This window comes from Scardinius erythrophthalmus, assembly GCF_964197995.2.
Source record: "Scardinius erythrophthalmus genome assembly, chromosome: 12".
In the NCBI taxonomy this organism is placed as follows: Eukaryota; Metazoa; Chordata; class Actinopteri; order Cypriniformes; family Leuciscidae; genus Scardinius; species Scardinius erythrophthalmus.
In genome coordinates this window covers 11,153,801-11,177,642 of record NC_138232.1, presented here as the reverse complement: position 1 = coordinate 11,177,642, position 23,842 = coordinate 11,153,801, and the positions used below count along the sequence as shown (strand labels likewise).

The window sequence follows — 23,842 nt, the reverse complement described above, 5'->3', positions numbered from 1 at the left end:
CCAACATTTATTTATGTTGCCTCAGAATCATTACTGCATATCAAAGTCATTTACTGGTAAGTCACATTTCTTTAATATGAACTAAACTAAACAGTTGTTTTCTCGCTAATTTATAATGAAAACACACAGCTTTGATGACGGCAGCAGTCCGGCTCCCGCGTAAACAGTAATTTATTATGACACTGATAAATGTATTTTTAAACACATTTTTAGATCTTGAAAGCCTGGATATGAAGCCCAATGTCTGGAATATTAAGGAGATGTTGAACATCCCCGCAACTTCTGGGTATGTCTGATAACGTTACCTAAATAATGTACTAACGAGAGGATTTTTGTCAGCTAACTTTTACTGTCATTTACACTTACCCAAACTTTTACCTTGAAAGGAAACATTATAATCTCGTGTTTATATTGATGTTTATTCAGAATTATGTTTGTTATAGAGGGATAAAACCTGGTAAGGGTCCAACCAGTGACTACTCTAGCCTGACTGACTCTCAGTTTCTGTTGGGCTCTCAAATGTGGCCTGACAATTCACAAGGGTTTACTCAGGAGATGAGTGGACAGAGCAGAGGTTCTCAGCATACATCCCAGGAGGTAAATATCTCAGGCATAAACTGTGTTTGTTTGTACTGTAGAACATGCCATGTTTTATCTTGAGTAATATGATGAACATATTCTTGATTGTTTTATTTTTTGGTCCACAAACCTTTCATAAATAACATTTATTGTGACAGGTTGTTGTGAAGGAGAAGTCTATAAAATATTTTAAGTTTCATAATTCCAAATTGTCTAAATCCTCTACAGATGAAGGACATGATGGTGTCCAGCAGTTATAGTTCTAAGCCGTTTTTGTTTGGCGGTGATGGCAAAATCCTAAACTTCACTGGTGGCAAATCTGTTGGCATGTTGGACAGATTTGAAGAGGAGAAGCGAAAAGCCAAAGAAAAATATGAAAGGTAATTTGTCTATCCTTGATTCCTGCTCAATAATAATAATAAAAAAACAATTCTACTTTTTCTTATAGCTTTGGTTCTGTCCTGACATATTGTTATACAACTTTTTCACTTTTTAGGGAAATTCTCACTAATGGAATTCTACAATTGCAGGAAACTCTGGAAAATGTGAGTATTGTACTTAAGGCATAGATACACGTTTAACACTTTTAGAATATTTTCACTGCACATATTCACGGTTTCAATATTACTTGACTTTGACCTACCTCTTCCTTTTTAGACCAGAGAGACTTTATTAAATTGCATTGATGGAAGTAATGACAGTACCAGAAAAGTTTTAGTGGAGAGAATGGATCATTTTTCAAACACAAGTACGTTCTTGTAGTTTTGTATATTCTTATAACTGTATGCAGATGGTTCACAGTTAGCCCATGCTGACGACCACAGCTTTCCACAAATAACACTACCATTATACAAGGTTTAAAGGTACACTATGTAACTTTTTTTTTTGTAACTCACCATTGGCAGGGCTCAATCCGAGGGGCGGGATAAACAGTTGTCTTTCAAATTCCCTCTGCATGTAATAGGATAGCGCTACAACCAACCAGGGGTGCGTTTCCCGAAAGCATCGTTGGCCAACTATGGTCGCAAGTTCCGTCGTTACCAATAGAGTTCAATGGACATTGCGATGAACTTGCGACCATAGTTGGCTAACGATGCTTTCGGGAAACGCACCCCAGGGAGTTTTCCCACCAGCGGAGCTAGCTGATAGATTAAACTTTTGCCGTATCTGATCGGCAAAACTACAAACACATCTTCCTTTTTTAAGAATGACTTAAGAGCTTTTTGTTCTTTTCTCAAAGAAAAGCTTAACTCAAAGTCCTCCAGAGTCGCAGCCAAAGCCGATTTCGAAAGACCGCTGTTCGCCAGCAGTAGCAGCAATTCTTTGTTTTCAAGTAGCAGGGAACCGTCGCAACTCTGTCGTCATTATGTTAAGCCCGCCCGCTGACTCTATACACAATGTGATTGGCCTGACTAGAGTTTGGTTTTTCTAGCTCGAAAGCCAATTGAAAATTGCTAGACCACCCTGGTTGCAAAATAAAATTGGCTGCCACTAGGGTGCGCCTAGATTTCTAGGCTAGTGTTTCTTTTCATATTTGTAAAATTTTGAGAAAAATTGCTCCGGCTGCTTTGGGGCATGTATGGTGTGGGAGTGGCATAGTTGTCACAAGTTCACAATGAGCGAGAAAGGTTGACATGGAGCATACTAAATCTCAAACCTCCCCAAAAATCACCTGTTTAAAAAAAATGTCTAAAAGAGCTAAGTTTACTGACAAAAAGTGAATGCAACAGAACTTGTGACAGAGTCTATTAATAGATATAGCTACTGTCCTCAGCTAGTCAGCTTGGGATAATTTTTTTTTCCAAACATATCTCTTAAACCTAGTAGTGAATGTTTTATGAGCAGTAGGATATTCTGTCTCTTTTTTAGTTTTGAGAAAGAATCATATTCATACGCACAGTTATGCAGAGCCGAAGCACAAAAAAACAAAACAATGTTATTCCACAAATTGCATGTTTTGTTTTTTAACCACTAGAGGGCCAAAAGTTACATAGTGTAGCTTTAAATAGCATATTTATATTTTTTTAATATATTAAATGTTGTAGATGTTATTTATTTATAACTTATGACATTATGTTGTCCATTGCAGTTGAAGGTTATTTAAACAGTGTGAAAGAGGGTATAACATGTCAATTTGAGACTCTGCAGAGCCAAACACAAATAGAAATGGCAGACAGGGAAGCCAAGGTAAGGACTGAACATATAACCTGTCCTAGACAATCGATGTAAAGCTATTATTAACATACCCTATATTGGCATTGCTAATAAAGCCACATTTATTTTCTATTAAAATAGAGCAGTCTGGCTGCAAAAGAGTTGAGCTCAAACGTGCTTAACCTGCATCGGGAACTGGAACATCTAAAAGTAGAGCAGAGCAAGGAGCAGGGCATGCTGGGAAATATTCTGTCTCAGCTTAGCACTTTGATTTCTACTCACAAGACAATAGCAGGACCTAGCCCTGCCAGAATGATTGACAGTGAGGTCCAGACATCACCTGGTCTGTTAGAGAGGTTCTGTATCATGTCAGCTGAGAAACACCAAGAGAGCAAGATGATGTGCAACAGGCCTGTCATTTATTCAGGAGAAGCAGTAGAACAGAACCAGTGTCTGCTTAACACACAGAAGACACAAAACAGAAATGCACATGCTCTGCCTGTAAAAAGACAGCAGACAGCAGTCACAGAGGAGGTTTCCCCTGATGCTTCACAGAGATTTTGGTGCACACAGTTAGTTGAGACCAGACCTTCAAGCCCACTTGTGGATGCTCAATCCACTGCATCCATAGAGGACCAAGAAAAACAGTATGTAGATAGACACCTGGTGCCTGAAAAACCATTGAACAGATTGGGCACTGATGCAATGCCACCACTGAAAGTACCTAGGAGGCGCCAGAAAGCCCTGAATTATAGGGGGAAAAAGAGAGCCTTGGTTCTCCCACAAAGACAACCGGTGAGAAAAAAAGGAGCAATGAAGTTTTCAAATGACAGCTTGCAGAATGAAGACCTTCAGTGTGAACAAGAAGACAGAGTACCTTTGTCTTCTCTTTGTGACAACTGGAAAGTGGCCAACAAATCTGTTGCAGAGAATCACTTAAAACTACAGCAGCAAGCCACTGTAGCACCAGTCAGTAGGTGTGTAGCTGAGCAACCACTAAAACCCTTCAGTTTGTGGTCTGAAGACACAGACAGTTCCCAAATGATGGTGGAGTACAAGATGACTGAGTGGGAAAATGTGGTGCCTGAACCTAAAGCTAGTGTCATAGTAGGAGAAGGTGGCCTGTGGCAGCTCTTTGACATTACTAATGACTCAGAATAAAATGCAGAATACTTCCATACTGTATTCTGATTACATTTACATTTGAGAAATGATTTAGAGTATCTTCTATGGTCAGGTTTTTTGTTTTTTTTACTAAGAAATTGCCTGTGAACATGTGAACCTTGTTCTCTAACCACTTTTCTTGCTATAGACAATATACATTATCTGTTCCTTTTCTGTTGCTGTTCCTTGTTTCTTTTTTGAACTTCGGCACATATGGATATTATAAAAACTCAAAGACAATTTGGCAGACTTTACTGCCTCTAAAAGTATTGTTCTATTTTACTTGTACCATATGACTCTAAAGCAATAACATTCAAGCACATTCTGTAATTCAGACATTTCATATTCCTTTTTGCAAATCATATTCCAGAAGTTTGTGAATAATTTGTTTTGGCCTTGCAAATATTTTAGACAACCTCTATGTAACATTAACAGGTAAAATAGTTAAAAATATATTCAATTTTGTTTCCATTTGAAACATGACAGATTTAGCTGTTAAGTTTGACAGATTAATATATGTTTAGTAAATTGCATCGACTGCTTAAAGTTACAGTACATACACTGTATTGTGCAACTCTATGCTATACATTTTTACTATGCTAGTGAAGTAAAATCATATTTTAAGTTTCTCGGAGTGTTACTTTATTTTGAACTGTAAATTTTGTGTGTTTTTCATCATATAATTTGACACATATCTTAATACATACTATACCTCAACTATTGGTAATATTTAAAATCCAAAAATGTCGACAACAACAAAATCACTAAAGCACTCGCAGAATTATAAATTAAAATAGTTTGAAGTAAAAATTAATATGTATTTATGAAAGCCCTACTCCCTATATCTACAGTTTTCTGGCAGGAGGGTAAAAAATCATGCAATTTATATTATTCACGTGGAATTCTGTCATGTGAATAATAGAAATTGCATAATTTTTCATGAGAAATCATTTTTGGAGAGATTGTTGTCATTCCTCTACCAAGTCAGCAGGAGGGGGTATGAGTCCACGAGGGTTCAGATTTGCCACCAAACATACATCGTAACTGTCGTGCATCAGAGCCTGCTTTGCCACCACAGTCCATACATTTTCCCAGGGATCCAACTGCAGGATGTCTTTAGTGATGGTATCATGACGATCTTGGGAAAGAGTGGAGTACTTACAATGTTGTCTATTTTGAATGGCCACAGAGTATTACATGGATTTAACTGTTCAAGGCTAATGCCAAATTTACAAAGGTGGCACAAAAGTGCTTCTGAAGTGGCAATTAGGTTTAATGCTGCTCAGAGGTAGCATAAATGCATTTACACAACAATTTTAACTGCATATTGTTATACTAGTGGCTGAGGTGGGTCAGAGCACAGAGCAGCCTTAACTCAGCTATGTAAAGATGCCTAAGTGGGCTGATACTGATATTACAGTATATTTAAATATTTACCTGCTCCTTTGTAGTATCCACAGACATAAAGTTTTCCATCAACAACACCAGCATTTGATGCATTGCTGCGAAGTGATAGGAGGGACCATGGTAAAGGAGGACCATCCCTCCAGAAATCGCCATCAGGGTTGTAGATCTCAACTACATTAAGGCAGTGACGTGACTGGCCGCGATCCACACCTTCACACCCAATACCACCTGCAGAAGGAGACACTGAAGCTCATTTTACAGTACAGTATAATCTTTGTAATTGCATGGGTGATGCCTAGCTATACTTTTTAATAAAATAAGTTGGCATATTGCACTCATCCTGTTGACATTCTCACCCAGTACATAGATTTCCCCATTGAGTGCGACTGCGCTGCAACGGTATTTTGAATATTTCATAGGGCCTAGTTCACTCCACTTGTTGTTCTCGGGGTCATATTCAAGCAGGCGATTACTCATACGGTCAGGCTCGTCATCTGTGCGGAACGACTGCCATTCATGAGACATGGCAGAACAGGTGCATTAGAGCGAAAGAGAAGGCAATAAATACACAGTTACTGTGCTCCCCCACTTGGTTTTATTTTCCAAATTATAGCGATTTATTGTTTTTTCACCGTCCAGCCTCCATATTACTCTTCTTCTGCAATATAAAGATGACAGATTTCCACTATTTTGGTATATTACCTGTGGAGTCCGTCCCCCAAGCACATAAAGGCGACCCTTCATCCGAACTACACTGTGATAGGCAAGGGGCATGGGCAGAGGGGCACCACTTCGCCATGGCCCACCCTGTAGAGACCAGCGCTCAACACTGTTGGTGATGAGGTACTGGTTCTTCAGCTTCATCTGACCTCCAATCAGATACAGGTTGTCTCCCAGAGAGCTCAATGCATAAGAGTCACGATACTCTGCTGAGCTCAAGTGTTTCCAGGATCCTTGGGCTTCCTTGTGGTACCTGAAAAACACATAGCAAATATTAGATTTTTGAACTGTCTGTAATAATGTGATATATTTTCTCTCATTTAAATTAAAAATTTTAGGTGCTCTAATAAACACATTAGTTTAAGGTTTTGCTTGATACAGTTTATTTGATGTTGAAAACATGGGAGTATTACTGTCACTTTCTCCTGCAGAAGCCTCACATGAAAATCTCGACGTTTCTGTCTTTCTGCCTCGCCATCTTTCTGGCTCCCAGCTCTCCTGCCACAACAATTTCATTCCTCTCAGTTACCACTCCAGCATAGACAAATCCAAGCGCATCACCGTATCGTGGGGAGGTGATAAACAGAGTCCGCCCGGTGTTGGGAGCATAACAAAAGCTGCGCTCGGTGTAGCTTCCATAACGTGAGCGTATCCCTCCGCCATCATTACCAATGCAGAGCAGGAGGTCTGTGGTCTCCATACCGTAGCGCAGCTTCAGTCGGCGGGGTGGAGCATCTGAATCCAAGCTTGCAGTTTCAATTGCCTCTTCCATTATCTGAAGACATTCGGCATCAGCTAGCAGTGCTGTGTTCCTTTTCATCGTCCCCTTCAAGTAATCCACACCCACCAGTGGAAGACGTACCTTCTTTAAGAGTTCTGGGAGGTGCCTGGCCCGGTTCTCTTCCACTGACCCTACACCACCCGGACTGTACTTCACCCAGCGCATCACCACATCCAAAATGCTCTCTTCCCGTGAAATATTAAGGTCATCTGAGCCCAATAACATCCCTAACTGGTGAGCCTCCAACTCCAGCACCTCTTCCCCAAGGCACACTTCAGTGAAGTGCTGCCGCAGATAGCGCTGAGCCTGGTCGGCCAACTCCTCTGCCCCTAGATCCCGGGCATAATAATAGATTCCAAGGCAATTGGAAGCATCCATGTTGTCAATCATGTAGATCTGACAACGACTGAACACATCATCCATTTGTAGAAGAAAAGCAGCAACAGAGATGCCCTGCACATTGGCTGCAGTGAGTGGAAGTTTGGAGCTGTACATGTATTCTAGCAAAAGGGCCAGGCTTTGTGCCGGCATGTCTCTTAACACCACTTGACGGTTGGTACACTCGCGCAGGCCACAGGTGAACATTACGCGGAAGTATGGACTGAAGGCAGAAAGCACCGCGCGGTGGCAGGGGAAGCTAACACCCTCAGCAATTAGAACCACGTCTGTTAGCTGCTCAGCATCCCGCATTCGGTTTAGCTGTTCCAACAGCGTCAAACCATGCTTGGCTCTCAGATCCATTTAGTTTTTTTTTTTTTTTTTGATAGCTTAACTTGAAGAAGTGTTAGCCTTAGCCTAAATACATCCTGGAGGTCCTTAAAAGAATGTCAAGGAACATGCATCTGAAGAGATAAAAAAAAAAAAAAATTTTAGCAAATGCAGCTAAATAACAACTTGCCGCGACATGCTAGGGCACCCTCAGTAATCCACAGAACTTTAAAGAAAGTTCAATTTAATGAACCAATAATTTTATCTTGCTCTAAGGGTCAGTGCTAAACAGGTCAATGCTCCGACATGTCAACAAAAAGACAGTTATTGTTGTATCAGTCACAGTATTGGCAACAAGCGAAGTCTATCGCATTATGTTAGCACATGCATCAATGAATCGTACCAGATCTCTGGCTTCCTGTGGTGTCTGCCTTCAGGCAACAATTCGCCCATTACCCACACTCGACTCAAACACGCTTGCTGCCTTGCGTTTGACAGTAAACACTGGGAGAGGGAGCATGCTCTGTCAACCTTCCATGGCCATTCCCACTAAGCAACAGCGCTAAATATAGACCATGATTTGTCAAACTTCTGAAGGGAAAAATATTCAACAAGTTTTCTTGATCACTGAACATAACTTAACATTACAGCTTGTGTAGAAGTTTTTTTTTTTTTATTGTCACTTTACTTTCCAATGCTTATGTGTTTGTTTTTCTCTCATGGAATCTGAGGAAAGGCCCTCATGAGACATGAGAGCTAAGGTCAAATTTCACCCCATCATGCTCTTAAAGAGACCACACTGTCTATGTGTAAGCATTTGTTCTTTAATGCAGCTTCTTAACAGTTACTTTTGGTGCAATAATGGCTATTTATACATGCATTTTTTATTTGTGTTACCAAGTTTTTGATGAAGCAAATCCAGAACTAGTATTTGATTATTTGATAAACAATATTAAACTTGTCTATATTATTAAAAAATAATTTCCTTTTTTATTTTGAAGTTTGCTTTTGAAACTCTGCAATGTGCCATGCTTTTAAATGCAAATTTACCTTTTTGTTGTAGAGGGGATGTAAAGACTTTTAAAAGCAAGTAAAGACTAGAAGAAGCCAACTGTTTTTTTGTGTTTTTTTTTGTTTGTTTTGTTATTTATTAAAAAAATTCCCCTGAACTCATACTATGCCAACTGTCCAAACAGATATCTTAAAATAGCCCCCCTATGCCCCCTATTTTCTTCAATGTAAAAATAGGACCACAAGTGTAATCGGTTCAAGTCAGAGGCTACACTACTCAATTATTAATATATTAACCACAGTGGAGAGTTAAACCTTTAAGTTAACCCCCCTGCACTAACACCCCATTCCATTTATTTAAAGCCATTTTAAGGACCACTTCATGTGTTGCAAATTTACAGGATGAATGATGTCAAAGCATCTCTTCCTGTCCTGTCATTAATTCATAATGTTGCACATCACGACGGAATTTTCTACTGGAACAGAAAAAGTTTCCATCGCAGTTTACCTTAGAGTGCACAAAGAAGCTACTAATGAACACAGGAGGAAAGTCTGAGTCAGCATTTGCACTAAAATAATAGAGTTGTGAGATAACGATCAGGGCTTTTTTGTAAATTACATTTTTCTATAATGACATGCACATTGGCAATATTCTTGTTAGCTTGTTTTGCTAATTTAATGCTTCTGAAATTGTATGTATCCATTAAAATTATTACATGCTATTACTTGTTCTTAAGTTAATGATTAGTAGAAAGCACAGCTTTAACCAACCTCATTATCTCGCCTTTTAAATATTTCACACAGCTTTAGAGGGATATCAGAGATTACTGTCACGCAGAAAGCTTTATGAAGTTGTATTGATGTACTTAGGGTCAGTGTAATTTTGTGCTTTTATCTTGACACAGAGTAGACCAATTATAGTAGCTATACTGCACAAAATAGAGAAAATGGACTCAGGAAATGCAGAGTATTGTATACAGAGAGAGGTTATAGATGAACAAAGGCTGAAAGAGCGATCACAGAGAATGGACCATTCCCAGACCAACCTTCCCATCTCCCATTGGCTGAAGAAATCACTCAGGTAAGATATAGCCATGAAAGTAACTGTTAGTGTGAGTAAAATCAGCATTGTTTTTAATTCTGTTTTCTTTTTCTTTTTTTTAGCTGTTCGGTACCCAAACTGAAACGTACCATAGTTAGTTTCTTACCTGTTCTGTCCTGGTTGCCCCGTTACTCCATCTGGGATTATGGCATGCCGGATCTCATTTCTGGCATCAGTGTGGGCATTATGCACCTTCCACAGGGTAAAAGCATGTTTCTTGACTTTTTAATGACTGAAACATACAGGATAATCTTTGTCTGAGACCTTGTGTTTGTGTGTTTTAGGAATGGCATATGCTTTGCTGGCCTCGTTGCCTCCAGTATTTGGACTCTACACATCCCTCTATCCTCCATTAATTTATTTTATTTTTGGGACCTCCAGACACATCTCCATAGGTGAGAGCCTAATTTATATTTGAATACGAATGAAAATGATTAACTTTAGTTGATTTTAGTTTGTCTAAATTGATTATTTTCTGCCTGAATCCATGTGTACATTGTCTATTTTCATTGAACTTCACAATGTTCTGATTTTAAGTGTGTGTGTGTGTGTGTGTGTGTGTGTGTGTGTGTGTGTGTGTGTGTGTGTGTGTGTGTGTGTGTGTGTGTGTGTGTGTGTGTGTGTGTGCAGGCACATTTACTATCCTCAGTATTATGATTGGTAGTGTGACAGAGAGACTGGCCCCAGATGCAAATTTCCTTATTTACAATGGCACTAATGTGACTGAAGAGGTGGATATCGCATCTAGGGACTTCTACAGAGTCCAGGTTGCTGCTGCCACCACTGTACTGGGAGGACTTATTCAGGTGATAAATAAAAACACATACAAACACAGACTGATGCAAACACACACAAAAATGTACATACCTAAAGCCATGTCATTTATAAATATACATAGAGTAAATATATATATATATATATATGTACTACCATTCAAAAGTTTGGGGTCAGTAAGTTTGTTGTTGTTTTAAGAAATAATACTTATTCGGCAACAATGCATTAAATTGATCAAAAGTGAAAGTAAAGACATTTACAATGTTAAAGAATTCTATTTCAAATGAATGTTATTCTTTTGAACTTTCTATTCATCAAAGATATTAGTTTCCACAAAAAATATTAAGCAGCACAACAGTTTAATAATAAGAAGAAGAAATTGTTTTTGAGCACCAAATCAGCATCTTATAATGATTTTGAAATGATCTTGTGACACTATATAGACTGGAGTAATGGCTGCTGAAAATGTTTTTTTTTATATATATATATATATATAAACAAATGGTTATTTTATATTATAATAATATTTCACAGTGTTACTGTTTTACTGTAATTTTGATCAAACAAATGCAGCCTTGGTGAGCATAAGAAACTTTTTTTGAAAATAAATCTAAATCAACCCCAAACTACTGTGCAAATATCCACTATTGCACATGCATTATAATATATCAGTTTCACATTGTAATTAAATACAATCTTGCATTCTCACTCTTAGGTTGTATTAGGCTTGGTGCAGTTTGGGTTTGTTGGTACGTATCTTTCAGAGCCGTTGGTCAGAGGTTATACCACAGCTGCCTCTGTTCATGCTGTAGTAGCCCAGTTAAAGTACATCCTTGGAGTCTCACCCAAGCGCTTCAATGGACCTCTGTCTATTGTCTATGTGAGTACAATCTAACAGACAGAAACATGCATTAGATGTGCATGCCTCAATACATGCAGACTTAAGCATAACTCTGTAATTTCTCTGTGTAGACTCTAGCAGACTTGGTTAGGCTGTTGCCAGAGACTCATCTCCCAACTCTGCTGGCTAGTGTTGTGGCCATTGTGGTTCTCATCACTGCCAAAGAGCTTAACAATGCGCTCCGGCATAAAATGCTGGTGCCTATTCCGGTGGAACTCTGCACTGTATGTAATCCAAAAAACAATTGAGATACTATCTGCTTCTCTTCTTCATTGTTTGATTCAATCCTACCCATAAGTTGTATTTAGTAACATTTTTATTTAATAGGATTCATTAAATCTCTAAACCAGTATCTCTGTTGTATCTGTCTGTAGTGCCTTTCCTTGATGCCCTCTTTGTGCTATTAATCTGTGTAGTCAGCATTTCAACTCTGCATTATAGTGTTTGCATCATATCTCCTAGTAATAACTAATTGCACCTAGTCTGGCTTCTTATTTACTACAAAGGAATCGTTAACATAATTTTACCCTTAGCTCATGAAATTCATGAAAGTTTGTATATGCTTTTATGCTAGATTGTAGTGGCGACCGTTATATCATTCTACACTCGGCTGAATGAAAGCTATAAGATATCAGTCGTTGGCGAGATCCCAAGTGGGTGAGTTTTTACATCTAAAATATTTGTATTTTTCAATAATAATTGTTTTTTCTCTCAGTTAGTGCAAGCATTACAATATTATTATTGTTACCATTTTTTGGGGGGACTTGGGGCAACCATCCACAACACTCTAGTAACACCTTAGCAACCACCTACCAACACATTAGCATCTGCATAGCAAGGCCATGATAACCACCACTAGCATTGTTTTAAAAATCAAATATGATCAAATATTGGAAAAATAGTTGTATATGACGTATGATATTATTTCAAGTGCATGCATTACTGTGGTTGTTCTGATGTGTTTTCTCAGACTTCAGCCTCCCGGGGTTCCAAACACCCGTGTCTTTTCTGAGGTGGTGTTGGATGCTTTTGCAATAGCCATTGTGGGTTATGCCATTTCTATCTCTTTGGGCAAAACCTTCGCTCTGAAACATGGTTACAAAGTAGAAAGCAACCAGGTGGGCAAATCACCATAACACATAAAAATAGACAATCAGATAACTACATTACACAGCTGATCTCTGTCTTTTTCTGACTGCGTTGTAGGAGCTGGTGGCTTTGGGTCTCAGTAATACAGTCGGAGGTTTTTTCCAGTGTTTTTCAGTTTGTTCCTCTATGTCTCGCAGTCTCATACAGGAAACCACAGGAGGCAAGACACAGGCAAGACAAATGCATTTGTACAACTTAGCGAATGCATGCATTTATATATCTACATTTGCTCACATTGTGTTTGTTTAGATTGCAGGAGTAGTGTCTGGTGTAATAGTACTGGTGACGGTACTAAAGTTAGGCTCACTTTTTCAGGAGCTGCCCAAGGCATGTATAAACAATCCTCTGTGCAGACTATGAGTCAGATTACCAAGCTATTTTTTACTTTATAGATTCATTATTTTGGGATGAGCTATGAATAAATTATGACTAGAATTTCAATTCTTTGTGTGTCTCTCTAGGCAGTTCTTGCTGCCATTGTATTTGTGAATCTGAAGGGAATGTTCAAGCAGTACTATGACATAGTCACACTGTGGCGTAGTTGCAAGATTGATCTAGTAAGTTTTGCTACAGTCTCCACCAAAAATCTACAAGCATTTAGTGGTGCTTACTGAGATTCATCTGAATCGCTTACCCAAAGTATCGGTTCATCTGTACTTATTTAGTCATCTCTATGCTCTGTTTTTGTGTTTGTAGTTGATATGGTTGGTGACATATGTGTCTACTGTGCTCTTTAATTTGGATATGGGTCTGGGTGCCTCCATGGGTTTTGCTCTACTCTCTGTTATCTTCAGAACTCAACGGTTGGAGTCTTTCCTTGCTTCTTATCTGTCAACATTGTTTCTCGCTCTTGTCATCTGCTTCATTCTCTTACTGCATCATATCTGACCTTATCGCATGACTTCTATGTGTGTCTCAGGCCCAGTTATTCACTACTGGGACACCTCCCTGGCACTGAGCTATATCTAGATATGGAGACACACAAAGAGGTGAGTATTACATTATTTTTTTAACTGCAATAAATAGACAAATAACCAAAAATGGCCCTCAGTTCGACATTCCTGTGCAGTCCTGCTAAATGAAGAAATATCAATCACATTCCCACTATTACTCTGTTACTATTACCATTTAAATAGCAAACAAGACTTCATTACACCTATGTGACCTTTTATATTTTCAATTTATCTACCTTAGCAGACCTGTCACAATCATGCTTTTTGTTTTGCAGGTGAGGGAGGTACCAGGTATCACCATATTTCGCTCTTCCGCCACCATGTACTTTGCTAATGCTGAACTTTATCTTGAGGCCCTTAAAAAAAAGGTACAATTATTTGTTTGGAACTTGGTATACAATAGAGTATTTATTTTTCGGTACTTTGGAACGTCACAGTGGTTCTCAATCAGGGGCCTGGGGCCCACTCAGCAAACATCCAAGAGGGCCTTTCATACAAGATGGCTCAAAATCATTTATAAGACAAAACATAAACAAAAACAACCATGCCAAGCTCTAAAACATTTCTGGATTTTTTTATTTTAATTCTAAATATTTTAGTCATGTTTTAATTACAGAAACTAGGAGTTCCCATAGATTAAAATAAGTTAAAATAAAACTAGGCTTAGGGGTCCTTTGAATATTTTTGTGGTTAGTGGGGGCCATTGGAGTAAAAAGTTTGGGATCCACTGTCTTTAAAGATATACCTATATTATTTTCGCTATTGCATATTAATTGCTAATGTTTCCGCAGAGTGGCCTGGACATTGGGAAAATGCTCACCTATAAGCGCAGACAGGAGGCCAAGCAGAGACGCAGAGAGAGGAGAGCAGAGCGAAGAGCCCGAAGAGAGGCTAAAAGACAGGTAGAAGATCTCTGCTAACTCTTTCCATGGTAACTGGATAATATGATATTATCCAGATAATATGTCTGTTCCAAAACCTAGTGATCTTACAAAGGCAGCATGGGTGACGCAAAGGCTGTTACAAAAGATATCGGTACTTATGCTGCCTCCCAAGATTTTGACCTAATATTGTCCAAATTATAAGGAGAAGTCAATCCCAGAATGCATTTTCATGAGCTCAGTGAAAACATATTATATTTATACAAATTTGGGTCATCAAAATAAAGTGAAACCAAAAATTGTTTTTATAAATAAATAAAAAAACATTTAATTTAACACTGAAAAGCGTCAATTAAAATAGAAATTGCAAATGGATTATTCTACATAATATTTGTGTGTGCTGTGTATATTCATGCATATATTAGCTTAGCAACATAATAATGTCAAACTCTACTGAAATCAGATGTTTCCTGTGCAGAGTGCCAAAGTAGAGCATTTCAAAACAGTCACTTTTAAAATAACTCCTATGTGCTATGTATCCAGGAAGGCAGCATGTCTATGGTCAAACACCTAGTGAATTCATCTGCTCAAATCTGTGAACTGTCACTTTCATTCTTCCTTTGCAGAAAAGAGCTCTCAGGGAAGCCTCTCAGCGATCCAAAAAGTCTGTTTTTACAGTGGAAGATGAAGTTAATGGAGACATTCACAGAGAGCTTAGCTGGAGAGAGAGGGAAAACAGTACAGTGTTTGTAATACCCGAGACAGCACGGACATCTGATGGCTGTCACACCTGGATGTACCTGAAAGGCACTGACCCTGACACCGCCACCCTGGGGTCAGTGTCAGACCTACATGACGGGGACACCACCACGCTGGACTCCAGCAGCGAGGACACTTTAAGCAGGGATCTGGAGAGGGTTTCTCTGGGATCCCTGGGGAAGTGGACCTGGGACATCCATTCCATCATATTGGATTTCTCCACTGCTAACTTTATTGATACAGTCGCCATTAAGACATTAAGGAATGTAAGTGCTTCAAAAGTCCAACAGAGAAAAAGTGACTTTGCATTGCAACCAAGCTCTCATCACCATTTCTTATTGTAGATATTCCACGATTTTGGAGAGATCGATGTGGATATTTACTTGGCAGGCTGTCAAGGTAATGGGTCTATCATCATTACTTTTACAGTGGACTTACAGGTGTTTTATTTAGTCAATGATTATAATTTGTGGCCTGTTCATTGTTTTCACTCAAGCACTGGTGGTGGAACAGCTTGAGCGTGGCGGCTTCTTCTCTGATGTCATCACTGAAGGTCGTGTCTTTGCTACTGTGCATGATGCTGTCCTGTACTGTCTCAAGCATCGGGGAGCTGTGACCATCCACAGCTATGAGAATGCTCTGGTAGGTTCTATACGTACAGTATATGTGCTCATCAATATCACACTAACAGTACATATACATGGAATATGATTATGGAATGATTGTTGAATATTATCATATACATGATTTCTAACTTCACATTTCAGGATATAAGTGGTACCAGACTATGAGAGAAGACTGACTTCTTGATTGATGATTCATCTTGCTCCTACAAGCTATGTACAAAAAAGTAAACCACTCCAAGTTATGTCCATGAAATGAATGCTCAAATAGCATTTGACTAATGATACTTTTCTCTAAATTGGTTATAAAAATGTAGGTGTTTAAATGAAATATTTTAGTGTATTTTTGGTTTATTTTACTTGTAAAGGATTATTGTAAATTATACTGATTAGTAATATGAACACGTAGTTTTAAATGTAATGTAATTGTATTTATACCATTTTTTTTTTATAAAAAAAAAAAAAGCAACAGACAAAACGGTAAAGTAGAAAATGCAATGTGTTTTTAAAAGAAAACGATCTAGTCTCTGATTTATCATTTTAATAATTTATTCAACAAAGTGATTCTGTGCATTTTAACAGCAACAATGTGATTCGACTCCAACAAATAAATAAAATAAGTTAACATCAGTCAGTCTTTGGATGCATTACAATTAACAAAGTAAAACATAATAAAATAAATTATTAAAATCCAAACAAATCATACAAGATTGTGCAAGTTTACATGCTTCTTTTCAGGAATATCTGAGCGGGAATAAGTGTAAGAAACGTCCTTGCAGAGATGGAGGCTGAGTAGATGTTACATAGGTTAAAACTATTAATTATTTTATAGTTACTAGTTATGATAATAAACTAACCTGTACTCCATTGACAGAACTACAACTAGTTAATGCTGAGTGCACCTGCAGACAACACCAAAGTGTTCAGTGATTTTGATGTCAGTTAAAATGTCACTTCAGTAGAAAGCAACAATATATATATATATTTTACACATTCTTTGGTCACATACACACTACATCCTCCCACAATTGTGAAGTTGCTTTAGCACTGCCTGTGCTTTATTTGCTGGAGGTTGCCAGTCATAAGTAGCTAGTCATAACTATCATCCCACCACGGAAGAGAGACACATCTCGGATGCTCTTCTATTTACTATCACTGCATTTAACGCTTAGCTGCGGTGTACGGCCTTTGGAAGGTACAGTAGAGTGTCAATCTGTATGTAAACAAAGTTGTCAAATATGGCTGCATTCCCATTTAATGGGAATAATAATGCCTTCAAATATCTACATTAGGAACAGTAGCATTGTCTTTCACAATTGCATAAAGATCAGGCTGTTTATCCCTGAATCCAACCCAACACAGGTTCCAGTTCAGACACTGGGACCGCTGAAGGCTGGGTAAAGCTCGCTCAATTCTGAATACAAGGAAATGTTGGTAGGGCTACATTTCTATAGTGTGCATTTGTGTGGAAGAGTGAACAAGATTAAAATATACAAAGGGTGAGTGTATTTGTGTGTGTTTGTTGGTATGAGGTCAGTGCTTCAGGGTGTTTGAGTGATGCAAAGGCGTGTGTGTATAGTGATTTTCTATCGTGTGTGTAAAAGAGAAAGTGAGGGACTATAAAAAGATCATTACACAGAAGTGATTGTGTATATATGTTCAACGTTGCACCTGGATTTGTGTATGTGTTTACAATTCTTGGTGTGTTTCAATGTGTTGGTCAGAGTTCAGTTCTGAAATGAGTTCTTCTTGCTCTTGTGTCTCTTGTTGAGAAACAAATTGTTGGTAGCGCGCCTGTCGCTGGTAGTCTGGATCAACATTGATCCAATTATTGGCAACCCACTTAGTCCCTCGTGTCACCACACAGCCACCATGAAGAGAATACTCATCCTGTTCACCCACCCAACCTACAGAGGGCAGCACAGAACAACAACAAGATTTTCCAGACAATTCATCTGGACAGTGAGGTCTAAAAGTCTGAAATTGATGTTAATATTTCAGTTAGACTTTTTATACTTAAATTGTTATGGTGATAATACAATTTGGGTAATTTGGGTTTGGGTATCAATGATTAAACAGACATAATAATAAGGCTTATGGATAATTGGTGCAAATATTACAGCACCATTATCATCATTCAACTTTATTCCAAACGTTACAAAAATACATAACAAAATATCAGATATGTTATATTCATTACCTCTACCATCGGAGAGATAGTTATACCAGAAAACTGCCGTCCCCTTAATGGGCTTCACTCTCAGGTTGCCTTTATCGCAGTGCTTCCTGGTGTCCAACAGATCCACATCATTCTGTATCAGTGACTGGGAAACACAAATACATGCACATAATTATTAGCTGTGGCATGTGCTTAAATAGAGTAAAACTCTTGCTTTTAACTCACAAATAAACATGCATAGACATTTCATTCAATAAGACACACCGCTTCTTCATAAGTCCTATTATCTGCCACTGGAAAGGTGGTCTCTCCCCCTTCTTCTACATTACTAAGGTAAAACAGAACCGTGATGTACCTGTAAAAAAAACAACAACACAAATACTATGAACTTTAGGGGGATAAAAACTTGCCATATTTAGTCGGAAATGTTAACATGATATTAACTTCATTTAAAGGGGTGGTTGATTATGATTTCACTTTTCTAACTTTAGTTAGTGTGTAATGTTGCTGTTTGAGCATAAACAACATCTGCAAAGTTACAATACTCAAAGTTCAAAGCAAAGGAAGATATTTGCTTTTAAAGAAAAGGACTACAACAAACGGCTGGTTGGGACTACATGACATTCCTCCCGGGTTAGTGACATCACTAACCCTAGAATTTACATAAACCCCGCCCCCGGGAACACTCAGTCCATATTGAGAAGAGGAAAAGTTGTTGTATAAGAGTACATTTGTGAGTCAACTCAAACTTTAGCATCCATCTTTTCACTTGCAATAGAAAGTCACGCTGTGTGCATCTCACAACAGTTCCTATTCAAACGATTTATAGATTATCATGACAGAAAATGCTAATTGAAGATAGTTAACTCCACATCAGCAACATAAATTCATAAACTAACCATTCAGAGACGTCCTGTTGCATTCTACATGTTGTCACTTCTTCTTGAGTCTCTCCATCTTTGTCTGACTCCGTTTTAACATTAAAGGCAGAACAGTTTCTGTCATTTTAGTGTGTCTGCGTGAGGTAATAGCAGCTTCTAACACACACAAGCTCTTGAAACCCCGCCCTCTGCAGAAGCTCATTTGCATTTAAAGGGCCAGGCACAAAACGGTGTGTTTTTGCAAACCCTCAAAAAGTGACAACTTTAACTTGCTATATAAAAATATCTGTGGGGTATTTTGCGCTAAAACTTCACACACACACTCTGGGGACATCATAGATATATTTTACATCTTGTGAAAAGGGCATTTTACCACCCCTTTAACGAAAGTGCCCTTATTAAAAGGTTCCAAATTTTGTTTTAGAGGTCTCCTATAATAGGTTTACATGCATCTAAGGTCAAAAACACTTTCATTTTCTCATAATATACATTGCAGCATCACTTCTTTTTTCACAGTGCCTGAAACGGTTCGATCAAAGATTCGGTCTCTCTAAACCCCTCCTTGCCGAGAGCCTACTCTGCTCTGATTGGTCAGATGGCCCAAGCTATTCTGCTTATATCGGTTGGAAACGAAATACCCTTTACCGTATCTGAATTCCAGCTCTGAAGGTACTTGTATACACAGTGATACGCACAGTAACGAAAGCGTTAGTTTTACCGTATCAATTCAAGCCCGAGTCCTCATCCTTTGGAAACGCTTTGGATTTGCTTTCGCAGTACAGAAAACCGCATATTCTTGAGATGTCTAACAACAAACTCTTCCAGGCTTTAGCTACAACTACAGTGTTTGAGGAGGGTTAAAGTAGACATTGTTCGTGGGCAGCCAATGAAGGCAATAGGGTGGCATGCAGACTGGAGTTACTGACGACTCGTTTCTGGCAGTTCAGAAACGGTTCTTTCTTTTAGGAGAAAATAACTCCTTTTCTCATGCACTTTGATCTTTGAAACTTTCCAGACATTTTACATTCAAAAAACAGCTTTATTAAACACTACTGTACATGAAAGGTAATATCTGAAAAAGAATAACATGGGCTCTTTAATGAAGTTAATATCATGTTCCTAATCGTGCTCTTGTTCTAAATACATTTATGCATGTGTGATAATGCTTAATTATTATTTATGACATTATATCATTGTAAAATATTAATCTTAGACCCGGTTTCACAGACAGGGCTAAGCTTAAACCAGGATTAGGCTTTAGTTCAATAAGGACATTTAAGTAGCCATTATAAACATGCTTTATAAAACATTACTAGTGAGCATCTTGAGACAAAACAATGACACTGACATATTTTCAGATATGTCAGTGCAAGTTGCTTTCAGTTAAAACAGCTCAAATATGCAGCTTGAGCCTTGTCTATGAAACCAGGGGTTAATCTCTTTGGCTTACCTGCAGGAAGTCTGGAATGGGGAAGTGGTATTGGCAGCAAGGCGAGTGTGTGTGCAGGCTGTTTCAGGGTACACCGGCCCACTGTCATGATGAGCGTGGTAATGGCCGCCCTGCTCATAGCGCACCACTTGTAAAGGTTCACTTAACTCCACCAGAGAGGATGGCAGTCGTGTTAAACGAGTGACTCTTTAAAGACAGGAAGAGATATAGATATAGCATTATTTCAAACCGAGAAGGGGTGACAGAAGGAAACACATGAAGTAAGCAAAGCTTTTTAAAAGCTGTATGTCAGCACACTTGGTGGGTGGACAATAAGAGAGCAGATAAAACCTTTTGCGGAGGTCTTGAAGAACCTGATGTGCTCCCTGACCCTGGTAGAGCCAGGTGTGTCTGCTGTTCCTCACCAGCTGGCTCCTTTCTACCCCACGCTGTAGCAGAAAACGCTGAAAGGCATCACTTCTCAGACGCCCAAACTCCTCTAAACTCAAGAGACCTGCGTCAAAAGAGACATATACTCAATATGGCCACTCAAATTGGCAAACTATGATCTACGTCTATTGGGTGTCCGTTTAAGATCTCCCTCTTAGGTCTTTACCATTTCCATCCTGATCAACCTTTAGGCCATCATAGATTTCCTTAAGGTTCTCAGAAGTTAACCAGATTCCATCTCTCACTCGAGAGTGTGTCAATATCTACACCAGAAAATCAAGTTACAGATTACACGTAAAGTAAATGAAGAAAGATTTACACATTACATTTTCTCAGCATTATCACACGGCAAAAGTAAGGCTCAACAGACCTCGTGTGGTTGTAGTTGGCCATCTTGGTTGAGGTCAAGGAAATTGAAGATTTCCTCAGGACTGAGGTTGAGCTGCTGATCAAGTTCCTCTTGACCTTCAGGGACCATAACCTGACTCTCCATCAGACCCTTCAGCTGAGCCAAACGCACAACTACACCACACTCCTCCTCTGACAGAAAGCCAGGGATCTCTACAGCAACGCACACACAAACAGAGCCACAATGATGCCTCGCACAGATAAGTGAATCAACAAACACTAATAGCAAACAATGCATGCATGCCAATAAGACTAAACGTTTAATTTCATAAGATCACCCAAAAATCTAAATTCTAACAGATACCTTTTTGTTTCATCCATTTTTACACATATTGGGAATTATGAATAAAAATAATGAATTTTTGTTAACAAATTTTTACATTAAAGTTTTATGAACCGGCAGAGGAAAAATCTGAAAATAGTGAGGGAAACATTGTAAGCTTTATTATGAAGGATCTTTCACACCACAATGATAACTATATTAGTGTCCACACACCAATAAGCGATAAAAATTTAGTTTATTATAAGCATACACTGCGATTATGTCATCTGTTATAACTGTGGTGGACCTCGCTATTCTCACACAATTAGAATGAGTATTAAAGTTTTAATAATTGTGTTAACCCTATGAGAATAGTGGTCCACACCACAGCTGTATTATTGAAATCACTGAAATCATTTTTTTTTTCAGCTAATTAAAGATAAAAAACACTGACAGCCAATCAGAATCCATCCAACTTTAAAGAGCGTGAGCATTTAAAGCGGCAAATGACAAAAGCAATGCACTCTTATAATAAACAGAACGTTATTGTCCATTTGTGTGAACACTAATATAGTTATCGTTATTGTTCTTGGTGTGAACGGGTCATGAAAATTAATTAGGTGACATAAACTTCATTCAACTGTTGTTACCAATTTGCTGAAAGTAGGTAAGTGGATGCTAGCCATATTACGATAACCGCACACCAATTGCACACAGCACATGACTACTTTTATGGAATTTTTTTGTCCTCTCAACAGCTCTTGTCTAGTATTGTTATACGAAAAAGTGTGTTTCATGAAAAGAAAATCATACAGGTTATGAATGACATGATAACAGACTTTTTTTTATGGGACGACTATTCCTTTGTAGCATCTTGTCCTTACCAAACAGAAGGGGCTTTAGACTGAGTGTCTTCATTTCATGGACTTTCCCTGGCACCAGTGACACTTTTTGGATATGTCCCACCTAATGCAAAATAAAAAAAAGACTAGTTTTTGGAAGATACGAATATAAATACTTAAAGATATCCAAAACATCTAAAGTATACTCCTTACCCGTATTCCTTCAATGCGAGGAAGATACATATTTCGAGGGAAGCCCGAGTCTGAAGGGGTCTGCGCATCTGACGGTCCGGTAACTTTATGACTGTTATCTCTGTTTGTAAAATCCCGGTTTGCCGTGCTTGTGTTCGAGCCGTTATTATAATGAACATACAGCAGAAGTGCAATGACATTGATGATGTAAACGTGGAAGAAAACCATCACCACCATGAAGTAAGAGCGAGAACACACGCTGCTCTTCTGCATAGAGACGCGCTGACGGGGCAGAGACCGGGGTGGCGGTGATGATGATGCTGATGCTGATGATGCGGTGTCATCCTCTTCAATATTGTCCTGGGGTTCCATCATTTTAGTAGACAACACTTTTATTGGTCGGTTTAAAATACACTATTTAAATCTGTTTTCAAAAGAATATTATGGTAAAATTTATAGCTGGTATTTGGCAGGTATTCGACAGATAAGAAAACCCCGCATTAACACAGACGTCAGTCAGAAGAGATCAGCAGCAGACTGGCTGCTAAAACACTACCTTTGTAAAAAGCTTGTTAACTAACTCACACGAACTGATACAAAATAATCTCGATAACACTCGCTGCTTTATACGGATAAAGACATTTTGGAAACAATTATTTTCGTCAGTATAAGCGTACCTCCGGCTTGTGGTAGCATGACACTCTCTGGCTTACTCAGCACTTCCAGTTGTCAAATTTCACTCTCTTGTTTACATCGAGACGCGTGATTATAGCAACTGCGCAGCTTCTATTATCCTGCGAACCGTTGCGCCGAAGCACCATTTTGAAATTCGTTTTCCTCATAATCCTTGTTGGGAAGATCTTGTAGTGTCTGCTTATAATAATTTGAATTTATATGTCAGCTTTCTTGGCTATACATCTCGAAGTGAAAGTGCAGCTGACTGGACTTTCGAGGGACGCCATTCACCTGACAACTGCGGGCATCCTCGACGCACTGCTCATCATAGAAATGTGTCAAATGTATACGTAGATGCCACATTCCACCGCCCCAGACACGTCGGTCCGCCCGCCATCTTGCAACGGTCAGAGGGTCATCACTCTCAATGATGCCACAACATTGCACAGCTCTGGTTGTGAAACCGCAGAGATTACAATACTTTTAATGTTTTTACTTTTACTATGGTGGTAGCTATTAAGTGTCAGCTGACGCCTTTCTCTTGTTGTATTGTGTTAGTTTAGCAAAATCGTCTGCTGAAGTCTATTTCATATATAGATATTCATAGATCATAATAGTCATATGCGTCTAACTACGGTTGCAGACATGGTCAACATGCTCTCGAATGTTAACGGACCGCTCCAAATGAGGTATCTATACATATCTATGTTGCTCATGCCCAAATCTACCGACGTTCGATTCGTCAATGAGCCGTTCTTTGGAGTCGAATCTTTTCATTGGATAATCGTTCATTGGTCTTGAATCAACAACTACTAATTGAAAATTGAAAATCACATTGAAATGAGATCTGTCTTTTTA

At 38.7% G+C, this 23,842-nt stretch overlaps 4 protein-coding genes across 4 annotated transcripts in view; 2 read left to right on the top strand and 2 right to left on the bottom strand.

Moving 5' to 3' along the window:
* The window catches only part of ccdc36 (coiled-coil domain containing 36), a 4,233-nt gene extending 164 nt beyond the window's left edge, over positions 1–4,069 (top strand). Inside the window, exons 1-8 of the mRNA XM_081379890.1 lie at positions 1–56; positions 214–286; positions 444–597; positions 808–959; positions 1,076–1,124; positions 1,237–1,327; positions 2,669–2,766; positions 2,875–4,069. The exon at positions 1–56 is cut by the window's left edge and continues 164 nt beyond it. Coding sequence (XP_081236016.1) covers positions 14–56; positions 214–286; positions 444–597; positions 808–959; positions 1,076–1,124; positions 1,237–1,327; positions 2,669–2,766; positions 2,875–3,894 — 1,680 coding nt within the window. The 5' untranslated portion in view covers positions 1–13 and the 3' untranslated portion in view covers positions 3,895–4,069. The remainder of the gene's footprint in view (positions 57–213; positions 287–443; positions 598–807; positions 960–1,075; positions 1,125–1,236; positions 1,328–2,668; positions 2,767–2,874) is intronic.
* Positions 3,131–8,055, bottom strand: kbtbd12 (kelch repeat and BTB (POZ) domain containing 12). Its single transcript, XM_081379883.1, has 6 exons — positions 7,917–8,055; positions 6,465–7,647; positions 6,007–6,277; positions 5,661–5,811; positions 5,335–5,532; positions 3,131–5,035 (listed from the first exon to the last, which is right to left on the bottom strand). The coding sequence occupies exons 2-6, from the start codon at positions 7,544–7,546 to the stop codon at positions 4,866–4,868; spliced, it is 1,872 nt and encodes a 623-aa protein (XP_081236009.1). The 5' UTR covers positions 7,547–7,647; positions 7,917–8,055; the 3' UTR covers positions 3,131–4,865.
* Positions 8,056–9,471: 1,416 nt separating this feature from the next.
* Positions 9,472–16,458, top strand: slc26a6l1 (solute carrier family 26 member 6, like 1; the record flags this gene model as incomplete). Its single annotated transcript, XM_081379720.1, has 19 exons — positions 9,472–9,605; positions 9,689–9,828; positions 9,911–10,021; positions 10,257–10,432; positions 11,116–11,280; positions 11,373–11,525; positions 11,876–11,958; positions 12,272–12,419; positions 12,508–12,621; positions 12,700–12,781; positions 12,916–13,007; positions 13,147–13,253; positions 13,370–13,439; positions 13,679–13,771; positions 14,195–14,305; positions 14,911–15,309; positions 15,388–15,442; positions 15,540–15,685; positions 16,405–16,458. The coding sequence occupies 19 exons, from the start codon at positions 9,472–9,474 to the stop codon at positions 16,456–16,458; spliced, it is 2,433 nt and encodes an 810-aa protein (XP_081235846.1).
* p4htmb (prolyl 4-hydroxylase, transmembrane b) lies at positions 16,201–23,313 on the bottom strand. Its single transcript, XM_081379895.1, has 9 exons — positions 22,331–23,313; positions 22,160–22,241; positions 20,976–21,166; positions 20,772–20,868; positions 20,507–20,669; positions 20,177–20,362; positions 18,110–18,200; positions 17,867–17,990; positions 16,201–17,573 (listed from the first exon to the last, which is right to left on the bottom strand). The coding sequence occupies exons 1-9, from the start codon at positions 22,682–22,684 to the stop codon at positions 17,356–17,358; spliced, it is 1,506 nt and encodes a 501-aa protein (XP_081236021.1). The 5' UTR covers positions 22,685–23,313; the 3' UTR covers positions 16,201–17,355.
* Positions 23,314–23,842: the final 529 nt, after the last annotated feature.